Source organism: Lampetra planeri, chromosome 2 (assembly GCF_965212315.1).
Source record: "Lampetra planeri chromosome 2, kcLamPlan1.2.h2, whole genome shotgun sequence".
NCBI classification, from domain to species: Eukaryota; Metazoa; Chordata; class Hyperoartia; order Petromyzontiformes; family Petromyzontidae; genus Lampetra; species Lampetra planeri.
The window spans coordinates 35,323,016-35,345,846 of NC_136108.1; the positions used below are offsets into that span (position 1 = coordinate 35,323,016).

At 48.8% G+C, this 22,831-nt stretch overlaps 1 protein-coding gene across 1 annotated transcript in view; it reads right to left on the reverse strand.

Annotated features, from left to right (window-relative positions):
* SNTG2 (syntrophin gamma 2) overlaps positions 1-22,831 on the reverse strand; it is a 102,332-nt gene that overhangs the window by 24,187 nt on the left and 55,314 nt on the right. The window contains exons 3-9 of the mRNA XM_078614323.1: positions 22,729-22,785; positions 22,237-22,294; positions 21,845-21,888; positions 18,955-18,996; positions 16,321-16,423; positions 9,267-9,358; positions 4,876-5,003 (exon numbers count right to left, since the gene is read on the reverse strand). Coding sequence (XP_078470449.1) covers positions 4,876-5,003; positions 9,267-9,358; positions 16,321-16,423; positions 18,955-18,996; positions 21,845-21,888; positions 22,237-22,294; positions 22,729-22,785 — 524 coding nt within the window. The remainder of the gene's footprint in view (positions 1-4,875; positions 5,004-9,266; positions 9,359-16,320; positions 16,424-18,954; positions 18,997-21,844; positions 21,889-22,236; positions 22,295-22,728; positions 22,786-22,831) is intronic.

Genomic DNA, 22,831 nt, shown 5'->3' on the forward strand with positions numbered 1-22,831 from the left:
ATTGTAGGGAGTAAGTCTTGCAGAAATAGGTGCGATATAACTGCTCCCTGGCATCTCAGACGGGGGGATAATTGGCAACTTATGCAGTTCCTGAAAAAAAACCCACGACCAAATCACGTAGAATGTGCAGACTCTCGTTGGGTTTGAGAAGCCAAGCAGGTTTGAGCCTTATTCATATTCTTATGTTTTATCGGTAAAGTCACGTAGGTAACTCGACTGTCGAGCGTGACTTTACCGAAAAAACCTACGAATATGAATCCTTGCAGTCACGAAAGCTTCAAATCTAGAATTAAGGTTTGAGCCTGTATAGCGCTTGGATGGGCGACCACCTAGCACGAAATACACCATCGTCAAGTATAGTCAAATATCCCGCGTGGCCCGCACTGCATGGGAACGTCATCATCCAGCAGTGTATTTACAACAACGGTCCCGCAAACAATTGAGTCTGGGAATTTTACGTAACTTCTAAAAAAAATCAAGTGGTAAAACTAAGCCGATACCAACCGAGCACAATTCTGTAAATGTTCTAGCCTGGAATTGTTATTACATTATTAGAGTGTAATTGTACTAGTCCTACGAAGATTCCTACGGGGATTGTGAAATCAGGAGGATTGTGGAGTGGTGTGGCAGCGCCAGGCTGCCGCGGACGGGGCCTGGGTATTCAAGCGAAGCGGGAGGGTCACTGATTGCTGGTATCGAAACGTGTTGTGGTCGATTAATGTGTAAAAATTTAATGGCGATTCTGGTCAATATTGTCTGCCTGATATCGACCTCGATACCACCAGCTACGTTAAGCATAGGTGAAGTCTCAAAGTGATTTCTTGTTCAAAATCAGCATTGACGCGTTGCTTGTCTCCTGTTTACAGCCATAGCAATTAAATCCAATTCTGCCACACGGATACCCCCCCCCCCCCACCGCATGGAATCCAAATTAGTCAAAAGACGTTAATTTAACGTGGGAATCGCCCAAAAAAAGATTTCATATTCCTGCAGAAGCCATCCAGGGTGGAATCACAGGAGTCGACTACAATCTCTGCTGGAGTTGCCTGGCTCGACTGTCGTGCAAAAAAAAATATTTGCATCCGATGTGAGCTTGGGATGGGGATGCATGGCACATGGGAAATCATCGCAAAACTAGAAATGTCATGCAACTATAACACAGAAATGCACTGCCTACGCTGTCTGGAACTACATCCCCATCACCAGCCGGTCTACCGAGACCCTGTTCAATACAGCCTCCAGATTAGTCTTTTTTCCTTTGCCTATGATAGATGGTCTCTGCATGTCTCTCGAGGAAATTCCAGTACGTTTGCCTCCCATACCCTCTCACTCATCTACCCCTTCTCAAAAAGTGTAAAAAACAATAAGAAGCTCAAACACCCATTCTCTCTGCCTTGCTTTCAGGAAACTGTGCACTATCGCTTGACATGCATTTGTTTTTAGATACTAAATAAAGTAAATTTTGCATGATTATAATGCATCGAAGACTGGCGGGGTGAGGGGTGGTGAGGAGGCAGCACAGTGGCGTCGTGGTTAGCGCGCTGCGCTCTCTACCCAATTAACCACGTTTGATTCCCAGCCACGGCTAGCATCAGTGGTGAGTGATATCCGAACCAGTCCTGCCAACCCATCCCCCACCTTCACCAAACTGCATGGACTAGCATGGCGATGTATGGTTAAACAACTCACATGACTGATACAGCATGGGGAGGCTTTCATCCAGCAGTAGATTTTATTTTACGTGAAAGATTTGACGACATGTCACGCACACAAGGGAGATGAGTTCTTTCAGGCCCTACCATGCACAGAATATCCCGTCAAATCCTGATGTGGAATCATCGCCCCGTGCAGCGGCGCCCGGTGGGTGAATGCGTTCGTGGTACAGCAACTCGGTGGGGCGAGGGGAGAGGGGGTGCAAGGGGGAGGGAGGAGAGGGAGGGGAGGGAGGGGAAAGTGGCGGCTACACGTCGTTTATAATATTTACACAGAGTAGGAAAGCATTGATTGTTAAGGTTTCATAATTGCAATATTGGTTCCTGGCACCACCGGTCCCTAACGATGGGCTGCCCCTCACACCGGCCACGGGGCTTCTGGGTGTTGTTGAGAGGCGAGGTGCATCGGGCCAGCCCCTGTGAGTGGAGGTGCCCCGTGGGGTGGTGGTGGTGGCACACACGGGTCCCTAGGGGTCACGCACGGCACGAGCCTCTCTGCAATTTGATCCTCGTCAATAACATCCCAGATAGATGTCCACGTCGTTCAAGTTATCAACATAATGGAACACGACACCTCGGGGACAATCCTCTCGGTTGTAAAGAACAGCGATACATTTTCACGGGACGTTGTTTATCATTGGAGAGAGAAGGGAGAGAGGGGGGGTTAGACAATTGCACAGTCCTCTTAATTGCCACTGTGACCATCTGTCTGGAACCTCCAGCATTGCGACACAAACAAAGCGACAACACGAAACTAGTGCTGTTGAATTAATCAATTTTCTTGGTTTTGTTTTTGGTTCATGTGAACGGCCACTAGTGTGTAGTTCGGTTCGTCGAAGTCCCCGCTGCTACGCTGATAATTGGATTCACTCTTGGGAGATAAAACGCGCCCGAGCTGAACTTATTTACGTTCTGGCGAGACCAAGGGAGCAAGGGAGAGAGAGTGAGAGGAGAGCGTGGGATTTGAGCCGATGAACAGCGCCGTGGACGACGGGAGGACTCGTCGGGAGGGGAGCAGGAAATTCAAACGTGCGAGTAGCCAGGTAGACAAAGTGGGAAGTTAGTGCTGGTGGTGGTGGTGACAGAGCGGTGTATATGGAGTCACATTTTCAGTGTTCCTCATCACAGTGATAAAGGTGATGATGTACGTTATTTGTTTACTGACTTTACTATTTGTGCAGTCACAATAAACCCTCCCTACATCGCAATGAGCATTATGGCAGGTGGTTAGACGGGCATGTAGCTGGTGAACCGGCAGCTCGTTAGGTGGACAGACAGGCAGATGTTGAGGTAGGTCGGTAGGTTGAATAACCAGGCAGGTCGGTCAAACAAACAGAATGAAGTCGTTCCTGCTTCACCGCGCATCACGTGCTTTCAGATGCGCTTCTGCGGCCGTCTGGAACAATCTTCCTGGAGCTGTAGACATTTTAATATAAATTGAAAACTCATTTCTTTAGAACTGTTTTTTGTGTTTAGTTTGTTCTCCCTTCCCCCGCACCTCCGATTAGCACGGTTGGCTACGTACGGTGTGAAAGAAGTTCAACATACTACTCCTATACGCTTTCGCTTTTTCGGTAAGGTCACGTAGGTGTTTTTTCTACCTACGTGACTTTACAGAAAGAACCAAAGAGCATGGATTCCCGCAGTCACGAAAGCTTCAAATCATACCCCTACTATTTATTTTACCAGGACAGGCCCACTGAGCTACGTAGCTCTTTTACAGAAGCGACCTGGTCACACTTAAGAGCTCAACGAAGTGGCTTGCCGCGTGGAAATGTACAGCAGCCAAATACTCGAAACGCGTGGAGGAGAAAACTCCGGAGGGCTCAGAGAAAAACCCACGTGACCACGGGGAGAGAGAGACAGCTAGAGACACGCAAACTCCAAATATACAGCAGGTGTCATGGTCAGGATCAAACCCACGACCTCCTGTATACCAGGCGAGGTGGTTAACATCTCGCCACCGAAGTGTCCGTATGTGTGTGTGTATGTGGGGAGCGGTAGTGTAGCGGTTAGCGCGCTGCGCTACGAACCTGGCGACCCGGGTTCGATTGACGCTCATGGCCAACACCCAGTGACGATTAACTGAACCGGTCCCGGGCCTCCCCGAGGTCAAATGAGTACCTGGTGCGATGTGTAAACATCGTCACTTGGGAGACAAAGGCGGCCGGGCGTGGTCTTGGCCACCCATCCCCTCATGTGCCGTGCCGGCCTTCATAGGTGCTCGCTAACAGCACTTGCCCCTACAGTCTGTTAAGGCTAAATGGGGGATCTTTGTATGTGTATGTGCGAAACGTAGACCCCCCTAACGGAGCATCTTCGCCGGTTAGAAACATTTTGGCTGGCCTTACTACGATCCATCCTGGGTTTAACCAGGCTGGATTGTGTGAGGAGCTCACAAATCCTTGAAAGATCTGGGCAAAGTCCCATCGGTGAGCTCCTCCGGCAGGCAAGGCTGCATTGGTTGGGTCATGTAGCCCAGCCACCGCATGCCTAAACAGCTTTTGTTCGGCCGGATCGAGGCGGGTAAACGGGCGCGACACGGGCTAGAGAAGAGATGGAGTGATGTGGTACAGGAGGACGTGGAGCTGAGTGGACTTGCCGATGACTGGTACCAGCGGTGTAAAGATCGGCCTCCGTGGAGGAGGCTCGTGAAGGACGCTACTGGGCAGTTGGAGGCAGTCGCCCTCCAACAACAAAGAAGGGCGGAGGAGCGACGCTCACAACAACGAGCGGAGCGCCGGGTAGCTAAAGCACAGCAAATTGGCACAGTAGGAGGCACAAGTGGTGCATCAGCCAGTCATCTCAGTCATCTCAGTCAGTCCACCCGTGGCACCTGGGTCTGCCCCGTGACCTCCTGCCAACGGGCGTTCGACACTTCACGTTGCCTCAAGGTGCACTTGGCCTGGCATAAGCGTCGTGGTGACGTCACCACCACTTAGTGGCGAATGGCGGTTGTTGTTGTTGTATATGTGTGTGTGTGCATGTGTGTGTATATGCGTGTATGTGTATGTGTGTATATGTGTGTGTGTGCATGTGTGTGTGTATATGTGTATGTGTGTATGTGTGTACGTGTGTATGTGTGTGTACGTGTATGTGTGTATGCGTGTGTGTATGTGTGTGTATGTGTGTGTGCGTGTGTCCGGACGCGGCGGCCTCTGACCTGAGCTGGTCGGTGCCCGGCGTGTAGCGGGAGACGCGCGCCATGAGCAGGGGCAGCGAGAGCGCGTCGCACCACTGCTTCTCCCAACGCGTGCGGCTGCTCACGGGGGATGAGGAGGGCGACGGGCCCTGCCCCGGCACAAACCGCACGGCTGCACATCAACGCCCACAGCCGCACCAGCAATGCTATACAGCGTGGCACGCGGAGGGTGACCCGTGCACAGAGCAACGAGGGTTTCTAACATATCCTGCTTTTCTCTTTCCCTCGGGATCGTCCTCTTTTTGCAGAGACTATCCTGGGATGTCTGCGGGACTCAAACATAAAATCCCAATTTTTGGTCAGTTGATACGAATCTTTGCAATGTATATGGCGCTTGCCCAAATGCATCAGCAAACATCGGAAGGGGCCCCAACTCCCCCATTGGCAGCTGTCCCTGTGCATAAAAAGGTTACAGCACAGGCCTGCGAGTGGGCATTGGTCTGCCAGTAGGGGATGATGACTCTTATACGTAATCCAAATTGTGTAATTTGTGGGTCATTTTGTAATAATCAATTATGATCCACCACTGCAGGCAATAACTCTGCGTGTAGGTCGCTCCTATTGCAGAGTTGTGAGATATTCGTCTTCCCATGATGTGTCCCACATATGTTGTACCTCAGGTGGCAGCCCTAAGCACAATGCAGAGCTACAAAATCATCGTTCGTTAGGGCTCCCTTATTCTGAGCTCTCGGTGCTGGACGAGATGAGACACGTTGTATCATATGGCGCACAAAGGAGGGTCATTAAATATATAAATCCCGTACTGGGCAAATTAAACATTGACTTATGCAATAATAATTCAATGCGAAAGACGCCATTCAAATAAATGTATGCGAAAATTTCTAAAATAAATAGACATTCTTTACTTAAATGCTTTTAATTGAGTAGCGCAGTAATTTGGATATGAAATCAGGCGCACTTCAAATAGATAAAGGAAATTAAGGGGGCGTTGGCGAGGCAAAGCGGACCAAAGGGACCCCCAGACGCACCGAACAAGGGGATCAGGGTCAGGCATTGAAGCGCGTGGCACGTTCGAGTGTTTCTTTGTGGCAACGGTGGCAGAGAGAGAGAGCGAGACAGCGGCAGGGATGGCAGCAGCGAGTTGAAATCAAACAGCTCGGAGGAGATGACTGGACGAGAACAAAAAGTCGGGGCAAGAATGGAAGAGCGTTTTGGGGAGGCGTTTGCCCAAATGTTGGAAGTTTCTGACTGACCACAGCAACAACAACACCACCCCTATGACAGCTGCATTCACACTGTGAGGCCCACCCCTAGCAAATGATAATGGGGATGACAGCTAATGTTCACCATAGGGGATTTGGAGCAAACCTCGCAATTACGTGTTTGCTTATTGCAATTGAATATGTTTCTCACGGAATCCGAGTGAAGCCCATTGAGCTAAGAATCTCTATTTCAAGGGTGACTCGGGCCAGATTGTGCCACGTGTTGTTTGGATGTTAGGCATGATGCCCGCCGTTTAGCAACATTTGCTTGGATATTCTACAGGAAAGTGAATTTCAGTTCACGAAGAAAGGTGCCAGAACGTGGAGCCAAAAACATGAAAGGCATCGAACCCAACAACCGAACGAGACAGCGCAGCCTGGAAACGCATCCCAGGACTACACCCACGCAGTCGCGATCATCTAAATTGTTACCATTGGAAATTATTTGAATTCAATAAAGGCTCAAAACGGATTAGTCACATATTGTTGCGTGAGGCAGCAAGAGGGGAAGAGAGAGAGAGTGAGGTGATGAGGCTTGAGAAGTGCACGACAGTAGTTTGCTAACTGGTGGTCAGGGGCGGTTTCTTCATTAGGGCGATTGGGCGACGCACCACCAATGTCATTCAACCACAGAGTCACGCTAGCCGTCACTGTGCCTCTGGATATAGTCCAATCAGCGTCATGTCACGTTCTGTGGAGTACCGCCTCTTTTTGGGCGATTTCACTACGGCTGAGAATCGCCCCGAGTGGCCCCATAGACTTACATTCAAAGATGTTTTTTTTCGAACGGGGGCGCTGCAATGCATTCTCTATGGCTTCCGGGAGGGCATGCACTAACGTGCTTACGTCATCATACGTGCTAACGTCATCATACGTAAGCACGTTTCATCCAACAATATAATTTATCGCCACCTAGTGGAATCTTTAATAAAATAAACTTGAGTGGTTTGTTTTAATAGTGAGTATATAAACAAACAAGATGTATTGTAAGAGTCACTTTATTTTTCATTAATATTAAGCTGTTAATTTATTCATTGCATGGGTGGACCTTATCCTTATCAATCATCCAGACATTTGCCCCCCCTGAGAGATTTTGCAGGAGCCGCCACTGCTGGTGGTGTAATGTAAATGTGGTCCGTGGCAGGGTTACAAATGGGTGTCCCGGTGATGAGATGTTATCTGCCTCGCCTGGTATACAGGAGGTCGTGGGTCCTCCGGCTTTCCCTCAACATGTAGAATGGACATCACCACGCGTTGAGAGTCTGTGGCTGCTACAGTAAACTTACACGCGATAACGATCCACTTTGATTGAGCTATCATTTGTGGCCAGGTCGCTTCCGAAAAAGAGTTATTTAGCTCAAGTGAGCCTTACCTGGTCACAACAAGTTTTAGTTTGGTTCATTTCTTATTTGACCATTCACAGACTACTGTGTTCCTATGCAGCGTCTGGTAAAGCCCACGCGTTCCCCGCTTCCATTGTGCCGCCGCCGGCGTGGACGTGAAGCGCTCGATTTGACTGGCGTGTCACGTGGTGAAGACAGAGAACGTACAGATCGAGATGCCTGTAAGTCGCGTGCGAGCGTGAACTGTGTGTATATATGGATAAAAAAAAAACACCAAGTAGAGCGCAGGAGAAGGTACACACATAAATGAGAAAGCATTTTTCGGCATCAAAATGTATGATAGTGATGCGGATGCCTTGTTAAAAAAAAAGATAACAAAAAACACGGAGGGATTTCAAAGGCGCGCCGCCCGCCTCTGCGCTCCAGGATGAAAGTGCGCGACGCGCGGAGGCACGTGCCCCTCACAGTCAAGAGTCGTCACGTGTCGCAGGCGAGCGGGTAGACATTTACAAAGGGGAAAAAAAACCCGCATGAAAGGGAGTTTTTTTTTTATATATCGCAAAAGGATTTTACTTTCTCTCCACACATATGCAGAGAGAACGATAACTAATTCCGGCAGGTTGAATGAAGAACGTTGATTACCGTACATATATATATGGATTGTTTGGTTTAATAAATGTTACATTAAAAGGGGAAGCGTTGGAAATGAGCTTTGAGTGAACAGAAAAACAAATGGATATTTAATATCACAGGCCTTAATAAGGATTTGCTAAGCTTTCATTGTGAGACTTGTTTACCTTCCTTATCCCTGTTGTACCCCACGTCATTGTATCACCGATATTAACTACAGAGACGGAGGTACTAAACTTCAGGCACGAGAAGAAAGCGGGCTTGAATGGACAGAGGTAGGACTTTAGCTAAGATGGATGTTGGGAACATCCAGACAGAAAAGCAGAAGGAATCAAAGGGGGGGTCACTAATATTATCGAAAAAGCTAAGGAGGATTAGACTTATACGGCTTGGGCATCTGTTGATTACATTTAGAAGAGCTATGGAGGTTAGAGAACTATAGAATCACATAGAGACCCATAGACTCACTCAGAGACATACAGACCCATCACAGAGACCCGTCGACTCAAACAGAGATACATAGACTCACACAGAGACCCGTCGACTCAAATAGAGGTACACAGACTCACACAGAGACCCGTCGACTCAAATAGAGACGCATAGACACACAGAGACATACAGACTCTTCACAGATGCCCGTTGACTCAAACAGAGACACATAGACTCACACAGAGACCCGTCGACTCAAATAGAGGTACACAGACTCACACAGAGACCCGTCGACTCAAATAGAGATGCATAGACACACAGAGACATACAGACTCTTCACAGATGCCCGTTGACTCAAACATAGATGCATAGACTCACACAGAGACATACAGACTCCTCACAAAGACCCGTCGATTGACACTGGCTCCCGTCGGTGAGATGAGCCCTGGAGACGCCACGGGTGCAGTGGAGATGGAGCATCGGGAGACAGACGGTGAGACGGGGGGAGGCGGTGGAACGAGAGATGAGGAGGGATGGACGTGACCAGACAACAGGCGAACAACAAAAAGCAGATGGGGAGAGAAAATCCGAGCGGCAGCCGAGCCCGTGCGATAATGGGGACTTAGAAGAAGATGCAGTTGCTAGAGCAACAAGTCGTCACGGTGCCACGTATTTGCGCTGCGTACAAGAGCGATTATTAATGCGGCAAGTGCCTAGCAACACATACGGAATTGCTTGAGCCTCCGTTTAAGTGTAACCCACTGTCGAAGAGTGGCGAGGACGTCCCACTGCTGTGGTCGCTGGATGGGATAGGAGAGCCTGGAAGGGAAAGAAAAAACGAATTCTTTGTCATCCTCGTATGCACGAGTGCTGATCTTTGGTGCTCCGGTTGGCTCCGAGATGAAGGCGATAAGATCGGCTGCCCGACATCGGACACCAGGAGCAACCGGAAACTCTGCTCCTGGAGAAGCTTCCAGCACACGAAGCGAAACGTCGGACATCGTTCCAAACAACACGCTGTACAACAAGGAAGAACGTCGGACGGAAATTTCTCAACGTTGCATCCACACTTGAGTGGCATTTTTTTTCCCGTTGCCAAATATGCTCCGTGAGTGCAATGGAGCTCACATTTATTGTATCCTCCAGTCAGCAGAGCAATATCTTGTCGGGCAGGGCCTATTTTAACGGTGACAACCAAAATAGGCAGTGTTAAGACGACTTTGAGTGCTAAATATAAAATGGGTTAGTAATAATAAATATAATAAATGTTTTAGTAATAATATATGAATCGTCCTGGTGATCACACGGAACTAGCAACCAAAGAGGTCTGCGGTTAGTCGATGGCAGTTTTGCGTGTGGTGGAGTAAAGTGTGAGCGCTCCCACCTCTTCCGAGAAGGTCCGGCCAACGTGGAAGAGGAGGGGGTATCTCCAGAGCTCTCTCTAGTGGAGGCCCTTCTGCCATTCATTGTTGGAGCAATGCATTTTCAGGGTTGCACTTTTACCTGTTTCTCGTTGAATAAGAGCTCTGTATCCAACGTTGTAACTGTTGTAGCCTGTACGGCTATTCCGTGTACTTCAATGAAACATCACAATGTCCTTTAAAATAGGCCCCCGTATCAGGGAATGGGTGTAGACAATGACACTGCAGAACATTCTGATGCATCCTGATGCCACTTTCATGACAGGTTGCAGAATTACGTGAAAACAAACAAATGTAAGTTACATCCTTTTTGTGCACAGCGATTGGTGAACCCAGGGTTGAACCCAGGGTTGAACCCAGCGTTGAACCCAGAGTTGAACCCAGCGTTGAACCCAGGCTTGAACCCAGAGTTGAACCCAGCGTTGAACCCAGAGTTGAACCCAGAGTTGAACCCAGCGTTGAACCCAGAGTTGAACCCAGCGTTGAACCCAGGATTCACAGCAGCGACAGCTCAATGCTATCACACTGGCACCACGGTAGCCGCATCGCTAGCTCGTAGGTAATTTAACATTTGTCAAATTGTCTCAACTTAATTAAAAAAAAATGTAAATTAAATTCGGGTGCAAGAACAAATTCCAGAACGTGAAAGACGTACAATTACATATATATTTTTAACATTTTAAAGTGGTTATGCTATGTATAATATTTTTAGCCAGTATTTTGTCAGAGATTATTCATTACGCTGTGGGTACGTCGAGATGCATCGATTCATCAACTAAAATCGATCTTTATGCTATGAATATATGCACTGAAGTCTCTGTGTGCAAAGTTGCATGACATTGTATTCGTAAAACAATTACTTAGAATCTTAACCTCTTTTTAAATCCATTTCTAGATGAATGCCTCCCCCAAGCCGTGTCAGTCATTGGTTTTTTGTTTGTTTTCACGCCAGCATTGGTGGGAGCCCAGGATCGGTTCAGCAGATAACCGTCACGGATGTTCGCTGTGGCCAGGAATCAGATGCAGGTTACTGAGTTCGCAGCGCAGTGCACCCGCTGCCATGCCATCGCTTGATCACTATGAATACACAGGGTACGTTGCATTCACTTGGGTCAGGCGGTGCAAGTGATGCAAGTGGAATGAAAGAAGGAGAGAGATCAAGGGGAAGGCAGAAGAAGAAGTGGGGGGCGATGTGGTGCGATCGGACCGTGGTGGCCTGAGGAGTGGAGGGAGAGATGGCACAGGACATGGCAGCGTGGAGAAGGTTGCCTAGGACAGCGTAACACTCCACGTGAGTGGGACAAACGCGTGGAAGTAGAAGAGAGAAATTGTAAATCCTGAAGTCACTATATTGTCTAACACCGTCAAGGGCATTACGACTGAAACAACTTTTGTGTAGAACCATGACCCCGGGATGTGACAATTCATCAAATCGCGAGGTGGGGGAGGGGAGAGAAATTTATGAATCTACACCGGGTAAATGAAGACTATTTTAACTTTTAAATAAGGCTTATTAAAAAACACGACAACATTAAATGTGAATTTCTAAACAATATTAATAATGTAATTTAATTGCTATATTTTTCAATTCTATACGTAACATGCCAGGTGGATTAATTATGATCCGGAGAACGGTAGCGTCGACGCTGGAAAAATATGCATCGCCTAAATTTCATTCACTTTAATCAATGTAACGGTCGTTCGGCACTCACAATGTTGGGGCAGTAAGTGGGCTCGCGGGGTAACTCGGTACGTGAATCATTCACCCGGCAGCCGCCAAGGCTGTCTGCCTTCCACCACCACCGATAGAATGTGGTTTGATTAAATCGATCTTAGAGTTGCACCCAAGGGGATGTGTCTGTGTGCCTCTATTTACCCACAGCCTAAAAAAAGGCAATTAAAAAAAAGGTAACAATTTACTGTACATAACAACCCGCTGTGAACACAGTAAGCAATTGTTATTACAAATGTATTTATTTCGTTTTGTCTAGTTATATTTCTTCCCCTAAAGCTACGTTTTTCTCTTAAATAAGCTGTGCTTTCTGGCCAAATGTGTTACTGGAAGCTGTATCCTTCTGGGGAGGGAGAACCAGTTTTTAATGTCATGAGCGGCATTGTGTGCAGGTTCATGGGTGTGTTTTTGGATTGTACCATGCGTGGGATTGGGCAGACCTTATCACCGGAAAAAAGTGCTGGCTGATGGTCAAAGCATAACACCGGCGGCCAATGAGTGGAGCCCGTTTGAGAATAAGTACACCAAGAAGATGTAACGTTGAAATCAGTAAGTGTGCAGGTGCTATGGGGATTATTAGATCACATGATCATAAGAGGTTGTGGTGGCTTGAGGCAGAGGTGGGACAAAGTCATTGTTATGCAAGTCCAAGTCGAGTCGCAAGTCATCAAATTCATGACTCGAGTCTGACTCGAGTCCAAGTCACATGACTCGAGTCCACATCTCATAGGTGGGACAAAGTCATTGTTATGCAAGTCCAAGTCGAGTCGCAAGTCATCAAAATCATGACTCGAGTCTGACTCGAGTCCAAGTCACATGACTCGAGTCCACACCTCTGGCTTGAGGATACCTTCATCCAGCAGTGGATTAACCAAAGTTGCTGCTGCTGCTGATGATGCTGCTTCTTCAGGAAGTGAATTTAAGAACAAGTTCCCAGCTGGTGGAGCGAAACGTCGGGCGTCTTGTCGAGTATACAGTCCGAGCATAAAACGCATCGACGAGACAGACATTAACACCATGGAAACCCACGCAGTGGGAACGTGTGCACGTGGCACGTAGACGTGCTTCACTTGCAAGGCGTAGCACATTCGGCATGAGGTGGTCTGAGCCATACCTATTGCAAGTGGTGAAATGTTAACTACCTCGCCTGGTATACAGGAGGCCATGGGTTTGATCCCGAACCTGACGTCTGTGTATTTAGAGTATGCGTGTTCTCCCCGTGGTCGCGTGGATTTTTCTCTGGGTCCTACCGTTTTTCCTTCCACATTTGGATTCAACATGCGTTTAGAGTGTTTGGCTGCAAAATATTTCCACGTGATAAGCCACTTCGTTGAGCTATCATTTGTGGCCAGTTCGCTTCTGAAAAAGAGCAACATAGCTCAGTGGGCCTTACTGGGTAAAATACAAAATAGTTGATAGTTTATTTTTTATAGTTCATAAGAAGTTTTAACTTTTATCTATCGTGCAGAAATCTGATGTTCAGTCGGGGCGGATCAGAAAGTTGCCAACCAAACAATACCAAAAATATAAATTCTTCCAGCACATGGCTGTCCAAGGGTTTCAAATTCCCACGCGAGCACATTTCCTTTCATGTCTGACGAATGATATTGCGTCTACACGAGATTTATCATACGGTACACCTCATTCAGGTCTCCATAAACTGTTAGAATAACGATTTGCCATTCTTTACCATTTATCTCGGAAAGCTTCACTGAGTCTCAATCCTTTTTTTGTTTTGAGAGGGTCCCGATTTGGAATGTTTGGACGATTCTTTTGTCGCAAAAATTTGCTTTGATGCGGGAATAATGTGGGAAACTGCAGTAAAAGCCAACACACACATGCAGCATGGAAAAAAAACATTGTATTGTACTGTGCGTCCATGCTTCTTACTGTCGCATGTTATTGTCTATCTCTCTGTGTGGCCGCATCTCTTACTCTGGCTCTGTGATTCAAACCGGCAGCCAGGGCTATTGCCCCCAGGGTTATTGTGGGCTATTGCAAAATGCATCAGTGTGGCGAAGATGCAATAATACAGGAAATCTGTTATCCCTGCCCTATTCCTTCTCAAGCCGCATCCACCACAAGCCGTAATAGAAAAAGCCCTCGCTTGCTGACCAATGCCCGACCACATCTCTGCCTGCCAAAAGCACGGTGACCACAGCTCGCAAGAATACAGGAGACGAGTAAAAAAAAAGCAAAAAGCTACGTGTGCTCTTGCGCCTGAAGATTCAACACACCAGTACTGTCTCACCTCCCCAGCAGTCCCGGAATATGGACGCCTTCGGAACGATACCCTCCAAAAAGACAAATGTCCTCGATATAAACTCGCGCACGATCGTGAACTGACACCTGGCTGTCTCATTGTCCGGCTGCCCACGGCGGGGGTTACCGCACTCAGAAGTGTCGTGGGGTGGGGGTGTGCGTCAGCGACATTGAAGAAGTGTCGAGCTTTACGAGTGAGCCAGCCAGATCGACTCGGCCTCAAGTGTGAGCACGTGGGGGTGCAAGGGTGCGAGAAGGCAGAGGTGCCGGCCCCACCACCCGCACGGCTTCAACAGCTTCTTCCCAACAGCAATTTGCTTTGACAGTCTCCTGGGTCAGTTGGGTCAATAAGGGGATCATTGGCGATTAGATGTGGGGATTAATCCCTACCCCCGGCGACACGTTGCATTGTCGCAATTCAGGGTCACGATTTTATTGAAGAATGCATGTCTCTGTTCTCTCTCTCTCTGGTGGTTACTGGAGTGAAGTGAAGGAGTTACATACAGCATATACGAATCTAAGATAATGGATTCTGACACGCATGGTTCTATGCGTGTACTATCAGCTTAACAAACAATAATATTTTTTATGAATCGATGCATTGTTACACCCCCATTGGCGATTATCATCGTTCTGTACACTAGGTGCCAACCCTACATCACGTAAACTTGCCAAAGCTATACCACTAAAATAATAAGTCGAGGTTCATGTTAATTGGCCTGTACAGATTGTGACTGGCTGAGTAATCCACACACACGGAGTGTCTAGACCACACACGGAGTGTCTAGATCACACACGGAGTGTCTAGATCACACATGGAGTGTCTAGATCACACACGGAGTGTCTAGATCACACACGGAGTGTCTAGACCACACACGGAGTGTCTAGATCACACACGGAGTGTCTAGATCACACACGGAGTGTCTAGACCACACACGGAGTGTCTAGACCACACACGGAGTGTCTAGATCACACACGGAGTGTCTAGATCACACACGGAGTGTCTAGGTCACACACGGAGTGTCTAGATCACACACGGAGTGTCTATGTCACATACGGAGTGTCTAGACCACACACGGAGTGTCTAGATCACACACGGAGTGTCTAGACCACACATGGAGTGTCTAGATCACACACGGAGTGTCTACATCACACACGGAGTGTCTAGACCACACACGGAGTGTCTAGACCACACACGGAGTGTCAAGATTACACACGGAGTGTCTAGATCACACACGGAGTGTCTACATCACACACGGAGTGTCTAGACCACACACGGAGTGTCTACATCACACACGGAGTGTCTAGATCACACACGGAGTGTCTAGACCACACACGGAGTGTCAAGATTACACACGGAGTGTCTAGATCACACACAGAGTGTCTAGACCACACGCGGAGTGTCTAGCACACACGGAGTGTCTAGATCACACACGGAGTGTCTAGACCACACACGGAGTGTCTAGATCACACACGGAGTGTCTAGACCACACACGGAGTGTCTACATCACACACGGAGTGTCTAGATCACACACGGAGTGTCTAGATCACACACGGAGTGTCTACATCACACACGGAGTGTCTAGACCACACACGGAGTGTCTACATCACACACGGAGTGTCTAGATCACACACGGAGTGTCTAGACCACACACGGAGTGTCAAGATCACACACGGAGTGTCTAGATCACACACAGAGTGTCTAGACCACACGCGGAGTGTCTAGCACACACGGAGTGTCTAGATCACACACGGAGTGTCTAGACCACACACGGAGTGTCTAGATCACACACGGAGTGTCTACATCACACACGGAGTGTCTAGACCACACACGGAGTGTCTACATCACACACGGAGTGTCTAGACCACACACGGAGTGTCTACATCACACACGGAGTGTCTAGATCACACACGGAGTGTCTAGATCACACACGGAGTGTCTACATCACACACGGAGTGTCTAGACCACACACGGAGTGTCTACATCACACACGGAGTGTCTAGATCACACACGGAGTGTCTAGATCACACACGGAGTGTCTAGATCACACACGGAGTGTCTAGACTACACACGGAGTGGCTGCCCACGTTTAACAGAGAAGCGAGCGCCATCGGGAAAGAGAGGGTGCAGAGGGCAGCGCATGAACCTACAGCGGATCGATAAGCAAAGACCTTCAAAATCTGTGTGTCACGTGGGAAGGAGGCGAGGTCGATGATGGCTGACCGGCACCGACATTTCTACGCGCCGCTAATTTGTCAACGACGCTGAACGCCACCGAGTGACTGAAGCGAGAGACGCCCACGGGCTCGTCTCGCCCAGAGTTTGGGGTGACTCAAGACGTGCTGGGGGGGGGGGAGGCACTCACAGTTGCTTTCCTCACTGGAAGGGAGTTTGAGGAACGCCGGGGCCTCCTTCAGGTATCCGACGGTCAGCGTCACTTCATCGCCAGCGTTCCGCAGAATCCTCACCTGCACACGCGACCACACCATCAGCACGCGTGGAGTGGGCGCGGAATGCATCTTGTGCCTTTTTTTCGGAGAAAAAAAAGCAATTCTTTGAGTAACAATAATTAGCGTGACCGGCACAAAAGCATGTTTGCATTTCGTGGCGAATATTTATTTCTTTACGTATTGTGCTCCCGCAATTAATGGATTGGAAAATCCATCTGTTGTATAGGCATTGCGTGTGTTTCTCTCCGCTTTATGGTCCTTGGAATTATGCCTCTCCATAAGGAACGCTTGCACCTCGAGGTTAATGCATTATGGAATTTTCATTTCGCGTATGCTGCTCCGCCATGAGTTATGCCTCCCCGTTGCGCCATAAGAACTGCATATGGATTATTAGCATATGAAATATTTTCTCTCAGTGAAACCGCATACGCACATAGAACACAGAAGAAGAAAAAATTAAGAGCCAAACCGTAAACAACTTGTGGAAAGCGGAGGGTTTATACTCCCCCCTTTCCATTCCTAATTTATGTTTGGTTCCTTCATACATCATGCTAATGGCTCTGGCACAGTCCATATTATGAGTTCCACCTGAAATGTCCAATACATCCTCTTGAAGTTGGCATTTTCACTACAGTAAATGGTTTGTGAAATTACTTCCTTGCATTAAAGTCGAGTCGAATAATGCTCCCACAACTATAAAGCGCTCTTGAAAATAATATTTAGCAAGGAACTTTTTTTTCTCTTTCGAAAGCAGATAGGGAGGGGGGGGGGAAGGGGTACGATTCAAATACACGGGTGAAATATTCTGAGTGGAAATTCAATTTCGAAAACTCCTCTTCAATATGCCAATTGAAGAAGAAAAAAAAAGCGTCTTCAAAGGCCAGGGTTAAAGTACCACGCTGCAGAGTTAATGATGCCATCGCATTCCAGATAGCTCCAAGCCTCGCCTCGGAGCCGCCCGTGCCGCTCTTTGTGAGTGTGAGCCAGCGACAACATCATTGTGAGTCGGCACTCGATCTGGGCTGTTGTTCCTATATAACCGATCACTCAACCGGTTGTCTGCTTGATTACTCTCGACTCATCGGATAACATGTAAACAGCTGGGGCTGGGAGATCTCACCCTTGTTGCCCTGTGTGCCGCCAGATGGGAGGTCATGGAGGGGACTTGGTTGAGTTACTTGCATCATCAGCCATTTGACTCTGGAAAGGGCTTGCCGGGGTTTCCCACCTTCGGTGGGCAGGATGTGGGCGTGGCCACCATTGTAAAGGTGCCCAAGTAATCGAGTACAATAAAGTAGTCAATTATATTTTACAGTCGATTAATCGACCAACTTAATGTGCAAACACCGATTGCCCGTGATGCATTATAATTGGTCTCTTTGAGTCAGCACCACCAGCCACTCTGAGCCTAGATACATTCTTCCTTTCTTCTTAGCATCACCCATCGACTTCTGCCTATCCAGCAGTACAACAGAAGATCCCGCTGTACGAGTTCACCATGCGCCGGCAAGAGGCAAGGATAACAATGAGCATCAGTGACTTTTTGGGCTATCCTTATTGCGTGTCAACCTGCACTTTGTCAAACCCAACGGCTACCTTGTCTCTGTTGCCCCAATGATACAATTACACAGTTTATGTGTTCTACTGTCAGCGTGCATGAAGTCGCCCTAATCTTGGGCATAAACGAAACCTCTCATTTGCGTTGTTGCTATGTCACTGCATTCGCAGAACACGCGATTATTTTCTCACGTCCGTTGTCACATTATTGCGCCTTGATGTTGCATTTCAGAGCCGGAGGCAATTCCGCTGAACACGACGAACGCGACGGGTGCGGATCACGTGGGGGACCTCGTGGAGACACGAGGTGACCCCGCGTAACCCACCGTTGCCAAATGTTCGCTGGGATTTTTTTTATCCAAGCCCATGATAATTGAACAGTATAATATTCAAAGAATTCGCGTTCAGTATGTTATGCCCAAGTGAATGTTTGAACGTACAATGTTATCCGTCGATCGCTATGAAGAACACTCCTCAAGGCATTTACAGGCAGTGCTTAATTCACATTTAATGTGTCTGAACATTGGACCTCGGGAAATCTGTTCAACAAACAACAACATGACCATCGCTTTCACCATTGCCACTGGGTGACGATTTACAAACTTGCTCTCGGAGAATATTAATATTTAATCGGTGCTTAATCTCCCATCGGAAATTTCCCAGGGTCCCTCAACCCCCAATTTTCCCCACCATTCCGCCCTTTAAGCCCCTACCGCGAGCGGTGGGGAGGTATTTTCTGGAGCTCAGCACCGGACAACTCAGAAATAAATCCCCGTGAACAATCTCTGGCTGTTTTAACCATCGACGATAACCTTAAGGACATTTTAAAACCATGAGACCATGTTTGTTAATTATGCATAAGTCGTACACAGAGGTGGGTGTGCGAAAGCTAATTTGAGCAAGTTTATGCGTCGAGAAATGATGCGTACACGTAGAATGATAACGTGGCCTCGGCGCAACGAGTGTGTTTTCACGTGAACTACTCTACTTACCAGCTCTTCGTGAGTACAGCTCACGACATTGATTCCGTTCACCTGCAGCGAAAGAGAGTATCAATCACACACCACCACTTCTAAGCATCGAATTTATTCAAGCGTCTCGCATAAATGCATAAAGCATACGTGTATTTATTCACATGCAGTTGACACTACGTGTAAGATTCCTAAATCACCTCCGCTTCTGTCTACCCAGCAGTATAAACGGCACACGGCATTGGCGGCAGGTCACGTGCAGTGCGGTAACACGTGTGTACTGCTACCTCTTACAAGATTCAGTTTCATTTATTCGGTATAACCCTGTGAGCCATGCGGCTCTTGACTCGGGTGCAACCGCAAAAAAACAAAAAACATGAACAAGAAACCTCTTAAGGTGACTACACGCAACATACAAATCCTGGCAGGTGTGAAAGAGTATGCCACATTACCCTCCAGAGGGGTGTTCTTCACGACATTTCAGAGGGCGTGGGCCGCTTTCGCCGATAAGACATAATTAGTGCGAGGGCTGCCACACATTTGAAACCATTGTTGGGTTTGACAGCAGCACGACGACGACGGGGAGTGATTTCACATTTGTGTAATGTCACAGGGGCCGCGCTAAAGGCCAACAGCACGTCGCCAGTGGCCCCGTCGGGCCTTGCAATGAAGAACACCCCCATAGAGGGGCTCTCCATGAGAGGGAATCGCAGGGCTGCACATTCACCCTTTGTAATAAATCATACAACAATTTCACGTACAGCCTCTTTGTCAATCACCCGCTGGACGAGGCGCACCACGTGCCGTGCCGGTCACCGAAGTTGCGTCACCACAAGCCCCTCGGCACGCCCATCAATGTGGGCTCGTGGTGGGCGGGAGTTGGCGGTCAGAGCCGCTTCAGATAACCACTCGCCACCGACGTTCACCGCAGCGGGGAACTGACCTCGGGTGGCCGGGCTGCTGGAGCAGGTCGCGAATAATTGTGTCACGCACGTGACAAATCGAAGTTGTCATGTGGGCGCTGAGGATTCCAGCCTTAACTATGACGAACGGTCTCGGCGTGAGAAGCGATGCGATGTGTGTCACACAATAAAAGTATTCCTTTTCACTTGCGGTCGTTGCGTGTGGGTTTTTTTTTGGTTTCCTCTCCTCCAAATAATTTGCTGCTACCTCCCCATTGTTTCATTCCGGTGACATGCACATTCACCATCTGCTGCCAGGAGGCTGCCGCCCACCATCGCAATCGATAAGTGTCAGCCGCTTGCACAATGCGTCAAGCGGACAAGTAAAACGCCTGCCGCAAATGGCACGCACAACAAAAAACACTTTAGCGGAATCAATGAGGGGACATTTTTTCTCGCCAGTTTTGACAACCCCACAATTAGCTTTATCGACGATTGTTAACTCAAACGCGCGGCGCTCCGTTTGCATGACACAGTTATTCGCGACCTGCATGCACGATGTCCAGGTTGCATCCCCCCCCCCCCCCCCGAATCCTAAAACTGACCTATTTCTATTTGACCAGGTAAGGCCCACTGAGCTATGCAGGCTCTTTTTCAGACGCGACCTGGCCACAACATGTTAAAATTGAAGCAGCCAAAATAATCTTAACGCATTTGTCCAAATGTGAAGGGAAAACTCCAGAGGACTCGGAGACATGCCAACTCCAAATATACCGCAGCAGGCATCGGGGTCGGGATCGGACCCACGACCTCCTGTACACCAGGCGAGGTAGTTAACATCTCGGGATCGAACCCACGACCTCCAATAGACCAGGCGAGGTAGTTAACATCTCGGGATCGGACCCACGACCTCCTGTATACCAGGCGAGGTAGTTAACATATCGGGATCGGACCACGACCTCCTGTATACCAGGCGAGGTAGTTAACATCTCGCTCCCGCGGCGCCCTAAGTAAGGGCCGCGTTGCCGAAACGTGGAGCGGGCGGGCAGCGCTTCATGGATTCGTCCATTGGCGCTGCGAGCGGCAGAATGCGCGGGGCGAGCCGCAGCGATGGATGCGGTCGCAGTGCGCGCCCACAAACAGCGAGAAGGAAAGGTGGGGGGGACAACGACAACAACAACAACACAACAACAACACAACAACAACAGAAAACCTGGAATTGCAACCTGCATCGGTTAATCCCCAGGTGGACTGCCAGGCTCTAAGTGCCGCCGCAGACAGGGAGCCTCCCTTGGCTTGATGCCGTTGAGCCGGGGCTGGTGCAGCCGAGTGTGGCGACGATGCCATTACAACGGAATGAGGCGCCGCATGCAAATTGCACGCGGGGACGCGACTGCCTCCCGTCTGGGAGAAGGTGCGGAGCACATCTTGCGACTCAACACGCATCACGTGACTAAACACGCATCACGCGACTGAACACGCACCACGCGACCGACGTTCGTGGCAATATTCATTCTCCCCATCACCACCTTCTCCATGCGTTTAGAGATTTGTTTTAACCGCGCACTTTTTGTTGTTTGTAAAGATTGCCGAGTTGTGTGTGTTTTGCGTGTGCCGTCTGCTCGCTCGCGAAATCACGAAATCGCCCATCCCGACTAAAGCGCCAAACGGAGATGGCGCGCAGGAATCATCTCGCTCGCTCGCGCGCTCCTCGGCGCTGCAAAGAACCCTCTCCGTCCCGGCGACGGCGGTGATGGAGGGGAGGGTGCTGGCAGTCGAGGCGGCGAGCTTCGCGCCGCGAGCGCCAGCCGAGTGGCAGACGGGACGGTGGTGTGACGGGGATGGGGTGGTGGGGGCAGCACGAGGTGGGGGGGGGGGCACGCCCCAGGGGCAGCAGGCCGTGGCAGCTGTCACCCCCCCCACACACACACCACCGCTCACGATGCGCACGGCGAGTGGCGAGCTCGCACGCCACACCTTGCTCCTCGTCACTACACATCAGCACTTGCCTGGAGAATGGCGTCTCCCACGAAGAGCATCCCCGTCTGGTCCGCTGCAGGGGCAGACGAGGCAAGCGCGTCAGACGGCTCGAAGGCGCATACCAAAACGCGTTGCCTTAACGCGTCGCCTTAACGCAGGGGAACTGGGTCAGGCTGCTGCAGAGAACCGCCCCGAGCGATGCGGCAGACCTAAACCCCTGCCACTCTCCACAGATCACCAACTCACTCATTACAGAGCATACTGCCCATCGATAAACAATTTGATGGACGTGCTTTCAACGCGACGTTTCTGCATGACGGCTCATTTTTTATTGTTATTCTCGGTTGCCATTAAAGTCGGCACAATTGCTGCGCTGCCAAATGTGTTGTTATTGTGATGACGGCATGTGCGCGAATCCTACCTGCTTGATCCTTGAAAATTTTGGAAATGACCACGGGGACGTTGTGCTCTGCTCCACCCTATATCTCAACACACAAACGCGTGTTCATGTTAACACGGAATTCCACGGTTGTTCGCAAAAAAATGTTACAATACAATGAATTTCAGAGAGGTTATTGTGGATTTCAAAGGTAATGCAAACCGAAATAATGTATACTCTTTAGTTCTTTCGGTAAAGTCCCGTAGGTAGAAATTATTGTATTATTTCTATTATTTCTACCTACGTGACTTTACCGAAAGAACCATAGAGTATGGATTGCTGCAGTCATGAAAGCTTCAAATCAAGATCGAAAGAATGTAATATCTTCTATTTTAAAAAAAAACATTGTAATTGTATTTGAAAGGAACAAAAATGTAAGTAGGTTGTGTGAGGCCTGTGCACTACTTATGTCCAAAAGGAAACGTAATAGGCATTCTGTTCCGTGCTACTTATTTCCAATTCAATTATTCCCACCTTGATACTGAGTCCGAACCCTCCGACTCTCTGCCTGCACAGGGTGACCGTTCGCTCCTGAAGAACAACAACAACAACAAGAACACAAAAATAACGAGCAAAA